Raw genomic sequence first — 23,426 nt, forward strand, 5'->3', positions numbered from 1 at the left:
TGAAATTCCACTTTGCTTAGGTTTCTTTGGGCTGTTTGTTGAGTAATCAAAATATGGACCCTTTGGTCCCATCAACATTCCTTTTACACCCATTTGGATGGATGGGTATGGTATAAGTTTCTAGGACTTGGTATATATAAGCAGTCAGTATGTATAAGCAATATGTATAAGCAGAGGTAGCATCACCAAGTTTCTACTGGGCCTGCTGATGGACACAGAATTCCTGCAGACTTTTAGGAAACCTTTTATCAGGGTATTATCAGCATTATCTTAAGTCAACTATTGGTTTTTATTGCTATTATTTTTTTCTGTTTTGACTATAAGCTTTGGTGAGTTTACCTTCATAATTATCTATTTAATATGTCATGGTTTATGTGCTTAAATTTCTCCATGTGGAGTGATGGGTATTTTTTCCACCAGCTTTTAAAGATAGGTTTGTAATGGAATTGAAACCTGTTTCATTTATATACCTCTTGCTAAGGAAAAGCACTTGTCATTCTGTTTCTTCTTTTCACCCTTCTAAAGGAGTAGTCTTTGTTAGAATCAATTTTTTCCATCCTTCTGCCCTCCTTCCCTGTATCCCTTCCTCCCTCCTTTCCTACAAAAGCTGAAGCAGAGGTTCTAATGAAAAAAACCTTTTTTTTTTTTTTTGAGAGCCATGCCTGCATTTGGGAGAGTATTCAGTATTCTGGACTCCCTCTGATTAGTTCACCATTAATTCTAATTCACATTGATAGGTACCCCCAAATCTCATGTAAACAAGGAGACATGAATTCAACAGTTACCATTTTCTTCTTTCCCATCTTTGCCACTGGCTTGTAAAATGGATTTATTTAAATCTTTCTTTTTACATAGATTATGTAAGATGAATTAAAGTGCAAAAATCTTCTTGGGATACCCTTATCTTTTATCTAGGGTCATTAGTATGTCTGGGTGCATTAACAACTAAAGGTGGGTTTTTGTTTTGTTTTGTATTTTTCTTTGGGTTTTGGAGGAGGGGCTGACATTTGATAAAATAGGGAAATTTTTTTTTCTGATTTCCTTTTTTTAGCTACATTACGAAATACAAAATAATTGTTATCTGAGTTTAGACAAATGTGTGTAGTTTTGTCACCACGACTCTAATCAAGACAGAACATTTCCGTCATCCCTAAAATGTCCTCTTGTTTTGTGGTCACCCCGCCTGTTCCCAGTCTGTGGAAACTACTCCTCTTGTGTTCTGTTCCTGTACTTATACCTTTTCCTGACCTGTATTTTAAATAACTGTAGGAGGCAGCTGTGAAAGAATTACTGTTAGATCTTGTTCTTGAGCATAATGTGTCCTGATACAGACTTGAGAAAGGTATACCATGATAACTCTGGGCAGATATGATTGCTCTACCATGAACCTGTGAAAGTTTTCTCTTAAATAAGAACTCTCTAGCATAAATTAATAATGTTGTGTATACTTACAGATAGGCATAGATTTAAAACTTGTGCTTCTGTTCCCGGGAGCCATGGTATTAATTGGTTTATTAGTCAGGTGGAGCGGGGAGCCTTAGGTCAGGACAGTTGTCCTTGAACATGTAAATGAAGAGTGGATAATCACCGTGTGTTAGTGTTTGGGGTTATTTTCTCTTTAAGGGGTGATTCACAGCCCTGATGAATATTTAGAGCAATGACTGCCGGCCTCCAACCTGCTCATTATCTTCAGAACTTTAAAGAAAATACTTGATTTCTACCGACGACAGCACTTACGGGAAGCCTCTTACTTCTTCTTGTCTCATGAACACAACTGTTGACCTCTTAATCCTGATTTCCAACAAGAAACATTTCTGTAAATGTGGGGCTTCTTTAACTCATTTTATGGCTGAAAAGTCAGTTGGGTATCTGGGCAAAGCACATATCTGCCAAGTTTGTGTGGGTGGGGGACACGTTAGAACAACGAAGCTACGAGAACAGGGAGGAAGTCGGTTTGGCATTTGGTTTGTGTTTTGTGAGGAAACTAGTCCTCACATTTTATACCATTGAGCTTTTTACATTTTATACCATTGATATTAATGCATTTCCCTCTCCCCTTTCACAGTCATCAGTTTCTTACCCTCTTGACTTCCTTGCCTGCCCCGTTACCCCCATGAAGGAGTGCCGGTGTTTTATTTTGAAAAAATTTCAAAAACAAAGAAGAGTTGGAAGGATAGTATGATCCACACCCATATGTCCTGTACGTCTCTCCACCCTGGTTGGCATTTTTGTCCCATTTACATTTCACTTTTCCCAAGTATGTATCTCTTTGAATGTTCACACACAAACACATCTTTCCCCTTTACCATTTAAAGGTAAAAGGCCATCATACCACAAAATATGAACCCCTGAGCACTTCACCATACATCTTTTTTGTAAAAAGACTTTCTCCTGCAAAAGTGCAATATTGTCACTACACACAAATTTAACACTGATTCTGCAAGACCATCTAGCATACAGTCCACATTGAAATGTCCCCATGCCTTCAGAATGTCTCTTATTTCTGGTTGTTTTCCTCCAGGATGCAGTCAAGGTCTTTGTCTGTCATTGGCTGGTCATGTCTGTGTCCTTTCACCTCATCTGAACAGTCGCCCAGCATTCTTTGTTTCTTCATTCATGACACTGACATTTTTGAAGAGTGCAGGCAGCTTTCTTGGAGAAAGTCCCATATTCTGGAGTCTTCTGCTTGTTTCTTTAGTTGAGATTCAGGTTGGTTCTTGATAGTGCTAAGAATGAATGGTATGGTGGTATCAGTCAGATATTGCTGTTGTAAAAGTATCCTTTTCTCCATGTAATTAGAAAGTTATTTTTGTGATATTTTGAGCACTTCTGAGCATTCTGTTCCTCAATAGCCTTTCACTGTATGGTGTGAGCCTCTGTTGATGATCCTTTCCTAATTCAGTGATTACCTTGGTGGTTGCCCAAAAGCAGTTTCCTAATTCTGCCCTGCTCTCTGCATGTGTTAGCTGGTTTTCTTCTGTCAAGAAGAGCTGCACTTTTCCCCTCTAATTTTCTGAGTGTCACTAAGGACATCCATGGTAGGTGGGCATGTACAAAGAATGGCACTTCTCCTGACTGAGTTGCCTTTGGGTACCATATTTGCCATGATGTTGCTGAAAACGCAAATGCATAGAATTGACCATCTTTTCCTCCCATAGCAGTATAAGCTAAGCATATGTCTGATAAATACATTTCCACATCAGCCAATTCTTTCATGGGACCAAATCATATAACATGACTTATGTGCTAATAAGGATTGAGAAACCCATAGGCTTTTCTGTTTCTTTTTTTCCTTTTCACTACCTCAGTTGACTTTAACCTGTACCTGTCAGTCCATGCAGCTCATATATGTCATAACGTCTAACAGTAGAAGGAAGGATTGTTGTTGTTCAGTCAGTAAGTTGTGTCTGACTCTTTGTGACCCCATGGACTGTAGCCCACCAGGCTACTCTGTCCATAGGATTTTCCATGAAAGAATACTGGTGTGGGTTGCCATTTTCTTCTCCAGGGGATCTTCTCTACCCAGGGATCAAACCTGAGTCTCCTGCATTGGCAGGCGAGTTCTTTAACACTGCGCCACCTGGGAAATGCCAGAGGGAAAGATTGTCGTCGTTTTTCAGTCGCTCAGTCATGTCCAACTCTTTGCCACCCCATGGACTGCAGCATGCCAGGCTTCCCTGTCCTTCACCATCTCCTGGAGCTTGCTCAGGCTCATGTCCATTGAGTCGGTGATGCCGTCCAACCATCTCGTCATCTGTTGTCCCCTTCTCCTCCTGCCCTCAATCTTTCCCAGCATCAGGGTCTTTTCTAATGAGTCAGTTCTTTGCATCAGGTGGCCGAAGCATTGGAACTTCAGCTTTGGCATCAGTCCTTCCAATGAATATTCAGGAGGAAAGATACATAATGCCAAAAAGAAGGAGGGAAAGGAAATGATCAGAAGAAATCAAAGCATGCATTTATCTCAGTGCCTTTTGAGTATTCACTTGTACCTTCATGTAGCTCTCAGTAGACTGGCACAAAATTCATTTCAGAATCTGGTACGCGGGCATTGTCTCACGTTGTCCGTATTTAGATATCAGAGCCTCTCACACTCTCGGACAAGTTGAAGTTTCAAAAGATTTTGGAAATCAGCCTTCATGTTCCCTTCCGATATCACTCTTTCCACCCATGTAAAGACTCCTTTATGCATACATATTTCAGTCTGAAAATATAAGATAATCTTGAGCTGTGTCTTTAACCTCTTTGAGCCTTTTTTCATCTGTAACATCAAGCAAAACAGATTACCTCAAGAGTTACTTATCCCCAGGTTGCTTTGATTATATGCTAAATGTTGTAAATGGAAAAAGCAGGAAGGGATATGGGTTACGGTGTATATTTCAAAGCTTGGGCATTATCAGCTAAGTCTTACCTGATCTTCTGGATAACAGTTCTTGTAACAGAGATGCAAAATACAGAAAACAGTCTTATATGTGTAGTGTGGCCTTTCACATGAGAGCAACTGTTCTCTGAATAGAAGTAGCCTAGACTAAGAACAAGAAGTGACAAAACATCATGTGACGCCTCATATAAATGATCCCTGCTGGCCCTACACTTGAGTTTCCTCAGCAACCCAAATGTAAAACACAAGGATCTTATGTCTAAGAAGATCAAAATGCCACCTCACCTTCCTTCTGTTTTATTTGTTACATGCAGGTTTCATATAATTTTATAGCATAATTTTTTTTTAGCATTCGATTTTCATAAAAATTGGGATCGTTTGGAAGACGCATCATTAATATTCTTTACAACTTGTTCTTGTTCCTCCTTTTATGTTCATTGCTAGTGCAGACTTCTCTCTTATGTAAAATATTCCACTGATGCCCTTGGTAGATTTAGAGGTTGTTAAAGAAATCGTAATAACAGCTCAGGGAACAGTCAGGAACTGCCTGTCCTATGCCGTGTGACCCCAGCTAGCTGTTCTCCTTGTAGTTCTAAATCTTTGTGTACAGACTATAATTCACAGAACAGTTGTGATCAATTTAAATTCAGCAAATCTTTTCTAACACTAGGGCTTTTTGCAATCAGGGCCAGAAAAGTTGGGTTGTCAGCTATTAATGCTATAACCTATTAACGACAGCAGCGATATTGAAATGGCTTTTTGAAATGGCTATTTGAAAGGGAACATTTTACTAGTGAAAACAGATGAAAATGGCCTGGGAGGAGAGATTAACCTTTTTAAAATATCTCTGGTTTGTCCCCAGTATTTTCTATAAATTTACCTTATTCTTTCAATAAGAATGTTTGGAAAATCTATTCATGCATATGAATGCATGCAATATTTATATATTTAGTTATTTTTTTAAATGGACAGGAACTCTACTGAATAAATGAAAGCACACACACACACTTGTACTAGCTGACTGCTTTAACCTTGCTTGAGTTAATTATTTGCCATGAATAAATAGATTTTTGTTACTTGCCATGAGATGCATTACGTGGAGTTTCTATTTGAAAAGCACCCTGATTTCAAATCAAGGTCTACAATTTTAGCATGTTCCCTTGTGACTTCTTGTTTGGGCTTCTTGAAATTTACTAGTCCTTTTTCTTCCCTCACTCAGTAATAGGTAAATATATATGTTTAGATGAAAAATTTTTAAATTGAGGTATAATCGACATATACCCTGGTATAAGTCTAATGCACAACGTTAAAGAAATTTTAATTGCAGTATAATTGACATAAAACATTTGGCAGTTTAATGTACAGTGTGTTGATTTGACACATATATTGCAACATGAGTACCACCCTAGTGTTAGCTAACACCTCTCCCACGTCACATAATTACCACTTCTCTTTTGTGGTAAGAACAATTGAGATCTAGTCTCTTAGCAACTCTGAAGTTTATAATGCAGTACTGTTGGCTATAATCACTATACTATGTATTAGGTCTCTAGAACTTACTTATCTACCAGCTGTAAGTCGATAATCTCCCCGTTTCCCCTACCCCCAGTCGCTCATAACCACCATTCTACTCTGTTTTGGGGAGTTCAGGTTTTTTATATTCCACATAGAAATGATATTGTACAGTATTTGTCTTTTTCTGTCTAAGTTATCTCACGTAGCATAACGCCCTCATGGCCCTTCTATATTGTCAAAAATGGCAGGATTTCCATCTTACAGCTGAGTGATATTCTCCTATATATATGCACACCACGTCTTTTTTTTTTTTACCCATTCATCCATTGACAGACACTTAGGTTGTTTACCCGTCTATTGTGAATAGCCAAGAAGATTGAAGCACATATCCCTTCAATATCCTGTTTTCATCTCCTTTGGCTATATACCTAGAAATGCAATTGCTAGATTGCGTGGTTGTTCTATTTTTAATTTTTTGAGGCACCTGCATACTGTTTTCCATAATGGCTAAGCCAAATTACATTCCCACCAACAGTGCACAAATGTTCTCTCTTCTCCAGCCTCACCAATGCCTATCTCTGTGTTCTTGATGGTAGCCATTCTAATAGGTGTCGAGCAGCATCTCATTTGTCTCTCCAGTGTTAACCAGCGTACCCTTTGTCTCACAGGCAGTAATTGAACAGGCCTATCATAGCTTCTCGGTTTCTCTGTTCCCGAGGAGTGCTGCCTGCCTGTTAGGTGCCCTGTAGCATTTAGTTAATCATAGTGGAGCCATGTTGGTTTCTTAGTTTTGACACATGAACCATGGCAATATAAGCTGTTAACATCGGGACATAGTTTCTCAGTCTTAGCACTACTGACATGTTGGCCTGGATGAGTCTTTGTATTCTCCAAATCCAGAAATGGACTATGGATTAGCCTCTTGCATGTAGCAGACAAGCCAACAGAGGCCATTTACTTTAAAAACTATTTAAAAGAAACTTATTTTGTCTTCTATTTCTTAGACAACCCTTATAAACTTATTGTTTTTTGCTCTTTAAGATGCCTATACAGGTTTTTTTTTTAATTCTAACCTCATTCAGATATTATAACCCTTCCTTTTATCACTATTTATTGTGATCACAGTTTAATTCCCATTCATCATTCAATTCACCAAACCTTCATGGAAGGCATAGAAACATAGTTCCTGTCTCTAAATAACCTGCAACCTAGGAGAGAAACAAAGGAGGTTTAGACAGGTATTGTTTCCAGAACAAAAAGTGGTTCCTTTTTATCATCTGAGAACTACTGGGTACAATCTCTTCCATAATGTTTGCTTTTCTCTATACGAATTTTTTTCAGTTTATTCACAACTGACATGGTTTTTCAAAAGCCTGACAATGGGGATGCCAGTTACCTTCTCTTTAAAACGTGGTGTGTGTGTTTATGGTGGTTGGGGAGCAGGGCTTGCTGAGAAACCCTCTCATCTCCTTTCTTCTGTGGCTAGGAACTGGTTCTGTTAGCCTGTTGTTGTTCAGTTGCTAAGTTGTGTCCAACTCTTTGTGACCCCATGGACTGCAGCACGCCAGGCTTCCCTGTCCTCCACTATCTCCCAGAGTTTGCTCAAACTCATGTCCATTGAGTCAGTGATGCCATCTAACCATCTCGTCCTCTGCCACCCCCTTCTTTTGCCCTGAGTCTTTCCCAGCATCAGGGGCTTTTCCATGAGTCGGCTCTTGGCATCAGGTGGCCAAAGTATTGGAGCTTCAGCTTCCAATGAATATACGGGGTTGATTTTCTTTAGAATTGACTGGTTTGACTGTTAGCCTGAGAGAAAAGTAAGTATTCAGGTTGACACCCTGGCAGCCATTTGAAGCCCAGCCCTTCAGTTCCAAAGGGTTTCTGGAAGGCGCAACAGGAAAGAAACCAAAAAGATACTCTAAACCGTGGCAAATCCCCCAACTCCCAACCTGCCACGTAATGTCCTTTGAAATTATTATACTGCTAATTGCATCCCTTGGCTAGTCATTCACTGTCTCTGTACATTGTTAAGATGACATTTGTATAAAGCCAGCGTGTGATGCACTGGAAGGCAGAGGCAGCGACTGCAGTGGATTCCTTCCCTCACCTCTGTGCTGTGGGTAGTTGCTGACAGGAGAGAACCAAGAGAAGGAACAGAGACCCAAGATACTTGCACACGGTGGCTGTCACACTGGAAGGAGCTACGGTAGCCTTGCTCTGTGTGTGTGCACACCATAAAAGTGGAAAGAGGAGACACTGCCGAAAGCAAAGACAAAACCCAGGGCTGAATGGCCCATTCTGAATTTTTGCTGATGGTTTGACACTGGTGTTTAGGGGCAAGGTCAAGGTCATCCTCAATAGCGAGAGAAGCTATGAGGCGTGGATGCGGGTCAGCAGATAATGGCACCTGCAAGGATGACCTCAATCCATTGTCATCATACCTGTCTTTTGACCTCAACAGCTTCCTGACATTTCAGGCTAACCTCTTGTTTTCTAGAGTGATCACAATATAATTTTAGCTGGGTTTTATTCTAGTGCTTTTAGCTCTCCTATAGACACTTGGCCTGGTTTTGAATTCTTCCTTTCTTTATCACCAGACAAAAGGAAAGGGAATATGCCACTAGGATACAGAATTGTTGGTAGTAAAAATGAAAGATCAAAACAGAATGAGAATGTGAATCCCTGTACCTTGTCTTCAGTGCTGTCGGCACAGGCGAGCAGTTTTGAAAGAGCCAAAATGATGGATCTTGCATCTTAGGAGGAAGAAAGAACCTTGAGAATTTCCCGCCTTTAAGCACAGGAGAATCTGTGGTCTTTTGAAAGAGGAGAACATTCTCTAGCTTCCCTTGTTAATTTCCACTAATGCTTTAACAACTATCAGCATCAGAAAATGCTTCCGTATGAGTTACAGCCTAAATTCTTCATGCTGCTTAAGCCTGTTTCTTCTTCTTCTGTCCTCGGTGGAGAAATCGAACAGCTGGTCATAGGCCCCTATGCAAGAGCCATTCACATAATTGAAAACTGTTATTAAATTGCCCCTTCAGCCAGTATTTCTTGCATATTCTCGTGTGTGTGTGTGTTTCATGGCTGAATAATCCCCATTCCCTTAAGCTGTTCTCATAGGTCTTTCAAGCTCTTTAATTATCGCTGTGCCTTTCTGCCAAGCCTTCTCTAAGTTCCAGGTCAGGACTTAGCTTTAGCCACTAGAACTAGACACCGTTTTCTAGTCCCGAGGATAATGCAGTGATTGCTTCACACTGTATTTGTTAGGCCTTTCATTATACATCACAGACATGGTCAATTTTTTTTTCTCTTTATTTTGGGCACCTACATTTGTTGCTGACTCATGGTCAGATTTTTTTTTTCTGTCTTCCACAGTGAACAGAAGCTTTCTGTTAAAATTATGCTTTCTGTAATAAGCCTGAATTCTTTCTTTGTAGCATGTCATTGAATCTATCATTAAAGAAACTATCCTTTAAACAAGTCAGGGAAACATATATAGGTTCAGATTAGTCAACAATAAACCCCATGTTTTACATCAGAATGAATTAGTAATGCTTTTTTCAATTTGCTGTCTTTCTGTGATAGTTTTTGTCCTAGCTCCAGATGGTTATTTTGATAAATTTAGTTTCTGGACCAGTGGAGCAAGAGATTGTTATAGGACTTATTGTAACTGGAACTTGCAGTTCTTTTGACACAATCTCTCATTGTATCTTTGCTTACCAGATGAAGAAACACTTAGAGACTAAATAATAATATAACTAGAGGGAGTCACAGTCCACCAACCAGAGAGGGCTGGCTTCTGGCTTTGTGCTGACCAGAGGTGCAGTCTGTAGTGGTGTGGCCCACCTTTGACCTTGGCCTGTTAAATTTTTTCACTAGTGACCTTTGGGTAAAGGCAGAACACATATTTTATTTATTTATCTTAAAATATCTGTTAATTATTTATTTATTTGGCTGTGCTGGGTCTTAGTTGTGGTGTGTGGGATATGTAAAGTTGTGGTATGGGAACTCTCAGTTGTGGCATGTGGGATCTAGTTCCCTGACCAGGGACCGAACCTGGGCCCCCTGCATTGGGAATGTGGAGTTTTAGTCACTGGACGAGCAGGGAAGTCCCCAGAAAATGTATATTTAAATGTAAAAATTACAGAATTGGGGAGAATGACTAACCCATGAGCTGTAAGAGTCAGGATCCTTAAAGATACAGATGAGCTGATGCAATGGGCTAAAACTAACAGGAAAGTCCTTGACGGAAGTAGAAGGAAATACATCCCAAAAGAATATATACAAAACAGCGGAATCACTGGAAACAGCCGAACAGTATTTTTTATCATACCCAACAATGCATTAGTACTTTGGGGGTGCTCACCAGTCTTATAACATAAGAACAATGATAAATGTCCCAGGATCACTGAATAATTAGTGTGAGAAATTCTAAGGTCAAACAAGGTTTAATGTTTCCTTACTGACAACCAACCCAGCTTTTAGTATGTTAGCGTGCATTAAGCGACAGATAGAATGCACAATGTTTCCTTAATTAATTTGACCTTCTCTTCATAAAAGATCTGGCTGGGTCATTGATCTTCTGGACACACTGGGAAACACTGACCCAGAGATTTTAGTGGCGTGGAAGTGCTGTGGGAGCCTATAGTGCAGAACAAAAGAAAGTCATCCAATTATACTGTCCAGAGAGATGGCAGTACCACTCACAGCACATCATTTTTTGGAGAACAGAGTTCTAAAGGACAATGGCAAACCATGTGTCATATGAGGAAGAAATAAGAGAAATAGGGATGAAGGGCCATGGACAGACATGACAGCTCTGGTAAAATTTTGAAAGAGATTTGTGAAGGCTTGAGAACTTCGATGTTTCTGGTCAGATGTATAGTAATAATGACATAATGATAGCAAACAGTGACGTGGCTCTCGCTATGTGCCAGTGTTCAAGTGTCTTTCACTGAAATATTAAAGCAGCCCTACAAGGTAAGTCCTATAAATAGTTCCACTTCATGGCAGAGGAAAATTGAGACACAGAAAGATAAAGTTACTCTCCCAGAGTAACACAATCAGTGGCAAAACTGGGATTTGAACTCTTGTGGTTGGACTCTGGAGCCTCTCCTCCTGTTGGCTGTGCTGATGGATTTCAGCTCAGTTTTATGAAGCACTTGTGACAAGGGTACTTGTACACAAATGTTCAAGATCGTCCATGGAGGATGTTTGCTTCCTCACATGGATGGTTATTATATGGAGGCTATGGGAACACACTGGCATTGGATAAGTTGGACATGGTGACTGTCAAAAGTCTTACAGCTCTGTAGTGCCATTCCAAAAGGAGGAATTCAGGTCCATGGTCCCTTTCATCGTCAGGTTCTGTAATTCTTTTTTAGCTTTTAAGAAAATGTTCACAAAGTACATTACCTCTGTGATAGCACTCTATCTAGAACTAAGTACTCAACAGAGGCTTTTGATCAGTAGCTTGAATTTATGCCACTTTGCAGCTAGGAATTCAAGGTTAAACAGCTCATTATAATGTTGCTGAGTTGATAATTGGGGGTTACTCCTGGAGTACTGCCGAAGTGGTGAGTGTTACAAGCCCACTGACCCTACTCTTATCTGCCTAAAGTGTGAATACATTCTTTATTGGCACATCACATTCCAAGAAAAGCACCATGAGTTTGCAGTTCATATACTCATTGTGTGTATGATCCTAAATATCCCATCATATATTCAGTGTAATTTGATCTCAAAATAGGTAGCACCCTTTGGTTCTGGGAAAAAGCAAATGAAGACCATCTCTAGAGAAGGCACTTTCTTAGGGAAGGCCTGCTCAGAGAAATGGCAGTTAGATTGAGAAAGTCTAACACTGATCTAATGGATTCCCGTAAGCAGAGAGAAGGGTTGGAGAAGAGGCAGTATTTGTTTAGATCATGACTGAGAAGCTTCCAGAGCTGACTAAAGACTCTAACCCACAGATTCCTGAAGCCTAGTAAATCCTAAAAAGTATCGATAAAATCCTAGAAGTACAAGACGAGACAGGAAAAGGATAGATGACCTTCAAGAAACCAATAGCGTCACGGCTGACTTGTCAACAGTTAGCAGCAGAGAAAGTGAAATAAAAGTGAAATAATATTTCAGTGTGCTAAAACAAATTCAAAACAAACAAAACACCCCTTTAAGTCTAAAAATCATGACCCAGTGAGGGTAACTATCAAGAATATGGATAAAAGAGACTTTCAGGCAAACAAAAGCTGAGAAATTCACCATCAACAGACACTTACTAAAGGAAATACTAAAAGATATACTGCCAACAGAACTGATCCCAGATGGGACATCTGAGATGAAGGAAGCAATGGAAAACAAACCCCCCAAAAGTGGTTAATATATGAATCGATCTAACAATGTAAAAATGTAAAACATGGTCTTGTAGGGTTAAAAAATGTAATTAAATGCATGACTATAGTAACATACCAATCAAATGATGGATAAATATAATTTGAATTTCCTAAAATCATTGGACTCACTGGGAGGCACAGTATTTATTAGACTCTGAAAAACAGAAAACTAGAGTCAGACAGAGAAACAACAGGTCGCCATGAAGAGAGCACTAGAGCAGGAGGTTTCAATGCTAGACTCACTCCTGCTGCCAGGGAGCTGTCTGGCCTTTGAAAAGCCATTTCTCTCATCTACATCTCAGTTTTCTTTTCTGTAAAATGAAGCTTTGGGACCAGATGAATTGTAAAGCCTCTTCATTACGAATGTAAGAAACACTGAGAAACAGATTCACTGGAGGGGAAATTAAAAAAGAAAAAAAAGGATCAATCGTTCCTTGAGGTTTCTCTTTTCTCTCTCTCTCTCTCTCTCTTTTGAAATTTTGTCAGTAAGTACTTCCTTTGTACTTATGGCTAAGTTTTATATATCTCTTCCCAAACTGGAGTGAGCTATAGTCTCTCCCAGGTGTGTATTGTACTTTACTTTTTGCATTTGTTTGCTTTGCTTTCTTGTCATCTAGTAGCCAAACAGAATCATGGCAGTATCCCAGACTGCCATGTGGCAGAGGGCTTGTGTTGATGTTGGGGGGACATTTGCAGAATCAGGCTGTGAAAAGTGGGCCTCCCTGCACCACTTTGGCTCTTTATTTGATGCATCACCATAAATGACGTACACCTCCTTTACTTTCTTATCTTCTCTCCTTGCACTCTCCGGCCTCCTGTCTCTGCAGGCTAATAATAAGCCTGAGATCGAAGCGGCACTCTTCCTCGATTGGATGAGACTAGAACCCCAGTCCATGGTGTGGCTGCCCGTCCTGCACAGAGTGGCTGCCGCGGAGACTGCCAAGCATCAGGCCAAGTGTAACATCTGCAAGGAGTGTCCGATCATCGGCTTCAGGTAGGCAGAAGCACCCCAATGTCATTTTTGTCGTATCATTTCTCACCCTTGTATGACTTGATCTGTTACCCCGCCCCCGTACCAGTTGCTATTAGTGCGTTGTTACCCACCGTGCCAGTTGCTGTTAGTCTGTTCATATCCATGGTGGGAGAGAAGGTGACCAGGCTGGAGCCTGGATTCCTCCTGTCACCCCTCTGAGCACTGGGTTATATTGTTGGACCTGCTTCATGAGATAGGTGGCCCTCTCCGCTTTCCCTCTTAGCTCTGCGGAGCCATGTTCTTCATCGATCAGGACGGACTCCCTGTCTCCACCAAGATTTTCGTCCGTCAAGTATACACAGATTAACTGTACCTCTTCTTTCCTGGAACCAAGACTTTTTGATCATCTCTTTTTTTTTTTCCCCATGCTCTCTTCTGTTTATAGAAACTCTCCCAGAATCAGTTATAAAACTAAGGAATGATTCTATTTGGGGAGACTTGTCATAGTAGCTCAGTCTCTTAATCACTCTACACCACTTTTCTTGCCCTAAAGTAACCAGAATTGTTTAGAGCAGCCTAGAACATACTTCTTGATCTGTGAATCCAATTACACTCTTTTCATAGTCTCGTAATGAACTTCTGAGGGAATATAAAGTGTGCAAGTAAATGAAAGATTCACAAAGCCACTAAAACAAGAAAATGTTCCTTATAAATTTAAAAGTGCAAGAAGTAGGAAACATTGTAGGTTATTATTATTCTGACTTTCTTAAAATGTCCCAGAAAACACTTGGCTTTTAAATCTTCAGTCTTAAAATAAGTAAATAAATAAATCTTCAGTCTTGTTGACCTGTCTGGGGAGACAGGGTATTTTTAAATGAATGAATCTTCATGAACAGTAATCCCAAACCCAAATTATGAAATGGTGGTGTATTTAAACATCTGGATCAACATCGAGGTTGCCATAGTGATGAATAAGCTGTCAAGTTGTAAACTAGCTGTAGCATCCTCTGCCTGTTCAGGATCCACTTACCACCTAAGTAAATACTCATCGCTGGTTATGCTGAGACTTGTCTCATTACTTTGTTTCTAATAATTACATTGTACCGTTTGTGTGCCTTTTATTCACTGTGCTCCTTCCATACTTCATGCTGTGTACAAAGAGGTTTTACAGAGACCTTCAGAGGTTTCTAAAGCCTAGATAGACATCATTGAGTAGGCAGTGCTAGCAAAGGACTCTTTCTTTCCTTCCTGATTTCTGCGGGTAAGAGTGATGCCTTGGAGCAGTGGGGAGGGGGAGCTCCAGGGGACTGCATTGCATTTCTTACCTTTCTTTTCTTAGCTTCCTTCACTGGTAAGATCTGTAGACGAAGCAGAGGGTGGATTTTATAAAATGCAAAAGGAGAATGCTTTGGAGGGTCTAAGAGAGCATTTTGACATTCAGTTCTTTTGCCCTTACGAAAGTAAATTATTTTAGGAATCAGCACTTCTCTTTCCTCCTTTTCCCCATTCTCAGAAGATGACTAGGATCTAAAAACAGTAGCTTTTTCCCCACATTCCCATGTGTGACATGAGGAATATGTTTATTTGAATTGGCTCAGAGTCTTATCTGAAAAAGCACAAGGCAGGGAGAGTATGAAACCAAGAATACAGTATTCTGAGAATGGGGGGAAGTGTAGCGTGTAGTACTTCCAGATTATGAATCCTTTCATCTCACCCAAATTGTGTCTTTCCTTGGGGTTTCCATTTTCATGTGGGGGTAAGGTGGGGAGGGATTTCCGAAGACAGACAGATAAAAGAGGTTCTCTAAGTAACTCTGAAAATGAATCATGTCTGTCAATCAGAAAATGTAATTAAAGTAAGATTTGTTTTAATTGAGACTTCTTGCTGAATTTTCTTTTGTCTTATGAAGTTGCTTTATCTATGTAATTTTTTTTTTAAATAAGTCCCTCAGGAAATGTTGGTGCCCTTCTGATGGGTGGGGGATGGGCCTGAGATGCATCCATCTGTCCTTCCTTTTTTTTGATGATATAAAAAATATCTGGTTTATTGATATGGCCGGAAACATTCCTTTCTCAACATATTCATATTCATTACATAGAGTATGTCAGATACCTAAGGATAATTTTATTCTTTTTTTTCCATTTATTTTTACTAGTTGGAGGCTAATTGCTTCACAATATTGTAGTGGTTTTTGCCATACATTGACATGAATCAGCCATGGGTTTACATGTGTTCCCCATCCCGATCCCCCCTCCCACCTCCCTCCCCATCCCATTCCTCTGGGTCTTCCCAGTGCACCAGCCCTGAGCACTTGTCTCATGCATCCAACCTGGGTTGGTTATCTGTTTCACCCTTGATAGTATAGTTGTTTCAATGCTATTCTCTCAGAACATCCCACCCTCACCTTCTCCCACAGAGACCCAAAGTCTGTTCTGTACATCTGTGTCTCTTTTTCTGTTTTGCATATAGGGTTATTGTTACCATCTTTCTAAATTCCATATATATGCGTTAGTATGCTGTAATGTTCTTTATCTTTCTGGCTTACTTCACTCTGTATAATGGGCTCCAGTTTCATCCATCTCATTAGAGCTGATTCAAATGAATTCTTTTTAATGATTGAATAATATTCCATGGTGTATATGTACCACAGCTTCCTTATCCATTCATCTGCTGATGGGCATCTAGGTTGCTTCCATGTCCTGGCTATTATAAACAGTGCTGCGATGAACATTGGGGTGCACGTGTCTCTTTCAGATCTGGTTTCCTCAGTGTGTATGCCCAGCATCTCTCCTTTCTGAGCATTCTTTTCAATTCCAGTATTTGGTCTTCAAAAACCTAGAAGTTTGCCAGTGTCTTCCTACTTAATCTGAAAGAGTTCCCAGTGGAGTTTAAGCAAGAGCTAAGTTTTTCTCCCCTCCCTCCAAATGTTTACAGGATGTTTCTGCCAAAATGTTTTGATACTGCAGGTAAAGCACCAGAAAAATCTGGAGGTAGGAATTTAATCACTTACCTTGAGGGATTAATAAACATGGCATTCTGTTTCTAGAATTAAAACAGTTTGGAAGGAGGTTTCTTAAAGGGTATTCTTTGGGAATTTGATCTGAAGAGATACATACATGTTTGTTTTTGTGCTTTACCAGGTACAGGAGTCTAAAGCACTTTAATTATGACATCTGCCAAAGCTGCTTTTTCTCTGGCCGTGTTGCAAAAGGCCATAAAATGCACTATCCCATGGTGGAATATTGCACTCCGGTAAGTAAATGTGTCCCTGAGCTTGAGTCAGCTCACCTGGGAGAAGTTTCAGTTTTCTAGTGTTTCAGATGATCTGTGATGCTATGATTGCTCAGTTCCCCAGATGTTGCCCAACTCAAATAGCTCCAACCTGCAGACTCTGGAATTGACCTTATCCCTGGTGCGATGCCTGGCACACACAGAATGTCATAGACACTCCACACACACTGTTGGGTGAAGCAATAGTTTTCTTTTTTGTTTCTGTGGGTTGTAGAGAAGACATATTCACATTTAGTTTCTGCATCCCTAGCTGTTGTGTGTAGAGGTGTTAGGCCTATGCGGCACATTGAGTATGGAGGAGGAGTAATGTAGGTTCCCTGAAATTTGTAATCCACCATTTAAATGACTCTTGCTCATCTTTTGTCTGTTCAATATACTAACACCATTAAATGCTAGGCATTTACCTTTGAAACTACTCTGTATGAGACAGGTATTATTTTTATCCCCTTTTTACAGTTGAGGACTCTTGACATTCTGAGGTTAAAAAGTTTGCCCAAGTTTCTATAATTAAGTTATTTCTTATATTTCTATATAATCATATTTCTATAATTAAGTTATTGTCTTGTGGAAATGTTAAGTGGCCAATAGAACTTTGACAAATTGCTGGTGACACACATATGGATACCAAGGGGGAAGGTGGTGGTGGTATGAATTGGGAGATTGGGATTGACATATATACATTATTGACATGATGTATGAAATAGATAACTAATGAAAACCTAATGTATAGTGCAGGGAACTCTACTCAATGCTCTGGTGAGCTAAATGGAAAGAAAATCCCTAAAAGGGGTGATACGTGTGTACATATAGCTGATTCACATCGCTGTACAGTAGAAGCTAACACAGCATTGTAAAGCAACTATAGTCCAATAAATATTAACTTAATTAAGAAAGAAAAGAAAAATCACTAGTGAAATGGAAAGGGCATGGACTTGATGGACACAGACCTGGGTGTATATCTCGTATTCCTTCAACACTGGCTGCTAGCTCTTCAAAGTGCCATCTGTGGGCTGGCAGCTTTGGCATCACCTGGGAGCTTATTAGCAATGCAGAACCTCAAACCTCACCCTGGACTTTCTAAATCAAAAGCGGCATTTTAGCAAGGTCTGCAGGTGGTTTCCAACACATCAGAGTTTGAGAATTTCTGCTTTAGAGCTTTTCTCTCTTGCATCTTCAGAGCGATCCTCCCAGTTATTTCATTGTCTTCCTCACTTTGATTCCTTTTGCAAAGGTATTCAATGATGGAGAATGTACCATGCTGTGAATTGAATGGTACTTGGTAGGTAAAATCTGACAGCAACATGGACAGATACCGTTTTACAAGTACCGTAAGGTGTGGCAAAACTGAAGGTCAACACTCTGACCTTCAGACGTCTATTAATTACCATTTATCGAGCAGCCTAGTAGTTGACACTTCATTGATTCATCATCAGAACTTATTGAGGCATTCTTGCTTCAGTTTTGTAGATGATTGGAGCCTTGGGTAGGTAAATAACTCACCCCCGTTAACCCCATTAGTAAAGGGCAGGTCTGGTGTCAAAGCCCGTTTTGTGTGATTTCAGCCTTTGCTCTCACCTCCTTCTGCTCTTAATTGTAAGACAAGTACCTCAAGGCAGAGCACTGAAGTGGTGCTTTCCATTCAAAACCTCACCCTAAGTCTGATCTCCTCATGATTTCCGTTTCAGACTACATCGGGAGAAGATGTTCGAGACTTTGCCAAGGTACTAAAAAACAAATTTCGCACCAAAAGGTATTTTGCGAAGCATCCCCGAATGGGCTACCTGCCAGTGCAGACGGTCTTAGAGGGGGACAACATGGAAACGTGAGTAGTGGCCAGAGCACGGCAGCCTCTTAGTTGACGTATATTTGAGCTCCTCTCACCTGAATACCTTCCTTCACTCCCAAATGCAAACAGTCTCTCCTATTTCTTTCTTTAGATTTACTGTAGCTGTAAAGAGAAAAGTGAGCTGACATTCAGTCACCAGTTTCCGTGTCAATTGTCCCGTGAACAGTGACCCTTTCGAAAAGTTAAACTGTATCTCACAGGGGAAAAAAAAACCACCATATTCTGGCTCCTAATTCCCTTACAAAGGCTTGTAAGAAATACGGGACTGTTTACAAATGAGTGACTCCAAGATTTCATTTTGATTCTCCCCCCTCACAAATCAGTAGGCGTGTGTCTTTTTGTATCTGATTATGTGGTCGTAGCTAGTCACTTTTTCCTACTTGAAAGAAAATAATGGTCACAGGAAATGTCTTCACAGTAAGTAGTTATGATTCTCTAGATCCAAATGATGATCTTGTCTTCACCTCTTTTGAACCTTCTCTTCTGTTTTCCATGACTCTGATGGCAGTCGCACCACTGGTTTTCTTTTAATTCACCTTTCACCTTTGTCTGGCCGTTGCTTTTCATGGTTCATACTTAATTGGGTTTCATTTATTTTGACCTTTCAGTAATTTTTGTGTGTGTGTGTGTGGCTGAGTTTGCCTGTGTCTCTCTTCACCACCTCATTTTTTGTTTTGCAGTCCTGTTACTCTGATCAACTTCTGGCCGGTAGACTCTGCGTGAGTACTTGCGCTGAAGGGTGCTGCTATCACGAACACATTCGCTTGCTTGATTTTTAAAAAAATTTTTGTTCTGTTTGTTTTAAGGACATTTTAATTTCCCTTCCTTCCTTTCAAAATTTTTCCCTTGCTGAGACTTTGAGGGTGCCCTCTGCCACAGATCAGAAGAGTCAGTGAGGTTTTAGGGTCCCCACCTGGTCAAATGAAAACCAGCAGAAATCCTGGCCTGGAGGTTAAAGTGGCATCACAGAAATTGCTGGGTTGTTAGTTCTGTTCCTGGCAGACATGTTTATATGCTCTTTCCTTGTAAGCAGGGAAGAGCCTTCTGATTACATAATAACATTCTTTAGTCATATTTCTAGAGATTAAGTGCTTTAGGACCTTCAAAAGGATGATGCTTTATTCTTTAGGGCCTGTTATAAGTGGACCATTAAAAGCCAGTGTTGTTTCATGGTATAATGTTGAGTATGGTTGAATAATTTCAGTGAGGCATGTGGCCTTTTTATCAGGTAATGCCATGCTATTTGACTAATCTTTATATATATATATATATGTGTGTGTGTGTCTATGTATATATATATATATATATATATGTGAATTTCTCAGTTTTGACCTACACTCACTTTGCTCTCTTCTCCAAGCTAAATACCCAGCTCATAAACATACATTTACACTGGAAGGAAAGTGTACTGTAGTCTTTGTTATTACTATTGGTGTGTCTTATTAATAATACTAATACTTGATATTAATAAATAATTGATTGACTTATCTCAGAGTTTAGAATGTCATTAGAAAACTCTATAGAGTCTGTGATTTATATATCAGCAAAGTGCATTGTTTTAAAGTTACAGTGTGTGGGGGGGTTTATAACAAAATTTTGGTATTTCACAATGTACGTTATTAAAATGTTTATTTAAAGTCAGACAGTTCTATTATATATAAGAGGGAAATGACTAATTTGGAGAGTGGACTTATATAAGAATTCAGTTTATCTTTATTGGGTCTTTTTTATTCCACCATGTAATTAAATTTAAAGTAGGTCCTTTTTTAAAAAAAATAAAGTAGGTCCTTTTTAAAAAATCCTGTCATGATAAGTGCAAACTATTAATTGAAGTTCATTTGAAGTCTTTATTGGCCTAAAGGAAGTGTGAGGCTTTCCTTTCTTCTTTAAAGCCACATTATTGTGCCCTTTAATTTTGAGATATGGTTACTATACTTGATTTCTTTACTAATTATGCTTAAACAACTTGGGGAGTTATTTAGATTCAGATATGTTCCTTGCTATTGGTAATTATTTTCCCTATCCCAGGTAGTCTATATGTTTACAGAAGGTAACACCTTTCATAAATAAAGAACTTTTAAAAAATAATATACTGAAATTCTCAGCTGGATTGGATCCTGATAAGCAAATGGATTTTCTCTGTGTCGGAATAAGTTCTAACCAACTTAAAAATCCAAAAGACAAATATGCCAAAGGTTAATTTTTTAAAACACATAGACAGAGGTAGCACAGCATAATAAAGAATAACTAACTATAGAAGAAGTTTATTCTATCCATAAGCTAATGAGAAGCATTCAGGGAGTCAGTTTAATGTAGCTTATTTTAAGTAGAGGGTGTTTGTCTTTCTGAAAACATTCTTTTTAAAAATATATTCTCTAGCAACTGAAACCTGCCCCCACTTTGCTTTCCCATAAAAAGTATGCTGGATTATTCAGAAATAGTGGGAAATTCTAATTTTGAGGAAGAAAACAAACCCAGCAGGCTAAAGTCCCTGTAATATGTGTAATTTTATTAAAGTCTTTATTCATGGGGTGGTAAATAATTTAGAAAATAAATTGTAAAGCTATTCTCTTTAGGCAGAAGAGTCAGCTCCTAGAGTGCTTTATCTTGCAAGAATTCTATTCGATATTAACAAATCCTATGACAATGACAGCATTTAGTCCATTCAGGATGGATCATAGAATTTGAAAATTTACTGAGATACAAATCTTTTTTTCCTTAGGAAAAAACCCCTTATTTACCTGGATTTGTCACCTTAGTTGAAAGTAAACCTGGCATAAACCTTTTATATTGTTTGTCCACAAGTGAGACAGTCAAACAATATTCTTTTAGCTCTTCTGCCTTGAAAACTTATTAGTGGAGTTGTCACAGATAATGAGAAAATGGTGGTGGAGGGAATGGAATTGGCCGTTAACAATAACAGGAATAATCCTTTGGGGGATCTATCACTTTATATTTAGGAAGTGAGAAGGGATAACAGTATTCTTACCTTCCCTTGGAAAAGTGCTTAGAAGGCTTTGCATTTAGCTTTGTTTCTGGACTAAGTGGTTTTATACTTTTACTAATTCTTGGTTTTTAGATGATTCTTCTCTGACCAGTATTCCGTTTTGGCTCGTTTTCTGGTTTCATAAGTACCTCCTTTAGTGTGTACACACACACACACACACACACACACATATATATATATTTTTTTAGATTTCTTGGTTTTTATGAGTTCTTGTGCTTAAGCATGCTGTGTTAGGTGCTACATACATTAATAAGAAAAATAACATGGAAATATCCTCAAGGCTAAGAATTAAAGCTTTGCATAAGATATCCTGTTTAAGATTTTATTAAAGTGTTTTGCATTTACATGCTGAGCTTTCATAGTGCAGTTATGCTCCAAGATCTCATGATTTTTTCTTCTCTACACTACCAATGTAGCAACTGTTACAAGGGAGAAACACTAACATGTTTTCCTTGATGATGGGCTTTTAGCTTCTAAGAAGTATATAATCAAAAGACTGGTCTGTTCCAGAAGATAGGGCTTATAAACCAATTAATCCAAGTACTCAGTTATCTTGACCTGGAGTGAATATTTTCAAGCAAACCTTGGCATTTTTATGATGATAGACTGTTCCAGGGTTCTAACAAATTAGCAGATTATCTCCAAAACTAGAGTGAAGATTTACCTGAAAATCTTTGGATCTGCCTGGTAAACTGGGTTGCCATCCTTTTGTTCCCTTATGACAGTTTTAGCATCTTTGTAGTTGATTCCAAGTTTGAGTGTGGTAACAATTGACGTCGACAACGTTGGTTTCATAAATAAGACATTTCTCTCTCAGGCAAGATTTCAGTTCCCTGGTTATGTAGTGTGTTATAACTATTTTATAATTATGTGTCTTCTTTAAGAAACACAGATTTCTACTATATTTCCTATGTAAACATAGGTAACTACACATTTTTCTTTCTTTTTTTTTAACTGTAAGAAAAAAACATATTCTTCTTAGTGTTCTGAACAAGTTCTTGATTGCTGCTTAGACACTGGACTAAACTAGTCCTTACTGAATAGATCACTGTCAACTTTTGGACTCATGCCTTTACCTAAGGGCATTCTGTGTCAGGAGAGAAATGGAAGAGACCTTTTTGTCCGATTCCAGTTAAAACAAAAAAAGCACAAGCCCAAACTGGTTTTCAGAACAGATGGATTTTTTTCCTAAGGTTAATCTAAAAGATACTATAAAAACTTCAAGGACAATTAATAAATCAGGTATGAAAAGGTGAAAACATGTCAACCCTACCAAACTGTTCATCTGTGAAGCCAAAAACATAGGGTTTTTTTTTTTACCCACAAAGTAAATAGACTATGAATGCTAATCCTCCTCTCATTTTTCACTCTGTACATTAGCACACAGTATCCATAATAAGAAATATGTCAGGTACTGTGGCATTCTATTGAAGTTAGTAGTTCTTTTTTTAAAGCATCACGTTATAATTTGGGGCCCTTCAGTTTTACTCTACCAAGTAGCAGTACAGTCCCGCTGCTAATGTGGTAGATATATTCCTTCTTTACAAAATTGCACAGACCAAGACTTCTTGATACATGGAGTCTTGGTCACAGACTGCAGTGGCCTCTCCAGAGCTAAAATCATTGACTGCAAATGTACTGGGCAAATGTACAGTTTTCCTTCAATAAGAAGGCAGCTAAAAATGGCACAGGTGTAAACTGTGTGAAGTTTTAAATCGTATACTGCTAACACAATTTCAGAACTGTAAACGATGAGACATGACAAGATAGGAAGACTGAATGTCAGGTAGAGACTGTCTCCTTGACCTTTTCTGTCATTAAAACTTGCCAGAGAAGTTTGCGATCCCTCCTTGTGGCTTTTGAGAAAAGCAGAAGGATGACCAATCGTCTGTCAAACCTAGATTGTCAATACTTGATGATCTCTCTAAGATATAGAGACAAGCAGATGTGTACCTGATTCGTAGTCTTAGGCTGAAAGCATTCTAGGCCGTGTATGTAACAGAACTGTGGGGTGGGTTTTTCTC

General features: G+C 39.1%; 1 protein-coding gene across 14 annotated transcripts in view; it reads left to right on the top strand.

Moving 5' to 3' along the window:
• Positions 1-23,426, top strand: part of DMD (dystrophin) — a 2,565,910-nt gene that overhangs the window by 2,477,764 nt on the left and 64,720 nt on the right. For 10 of the 14 annotated variants that reach the window (XM_043895270.1, XM_043895265.1, XM_043895261.1 and 7 more), the window contains 4 exons: positions 13,113-13,279; positions 16,399-16,510; positions 18,235-18,371; positions 19,076-19,114. In XM_043895270.1, coding sequence (XP_043751205.1) covers positions 13,113-13,279; positions 16,399-16,510; positions 18,235-18,371; positions 19,076-19,114 — 455 coding nt within the window. The remainder of the gene's footprint in view (positions 1-13,112; positions 13,280-16,398; positions 16,511-18,234; positions 18,372-19,075; positions 19,115-23,426) is intronic. The other 4 variants (XM_043895268.1, XM_043895262.1, XM_043895276.1 and 1 more) reach the window with 1 other exon arrangement.

This window comes from Cervus elaphus, chromosome X (assembly GCF_910594005.1).
Source record: "Cervus elaphus chromosome X, mCerEla1.1, whole genome shotgun sequence".
Taxonomy (NCBI): domain Eukaryota; kingdom Metazoa; phylum Chordata; class Mammalia; order Artiodactyla; family Cervidae; genus Cervus; species Cervus elaphus.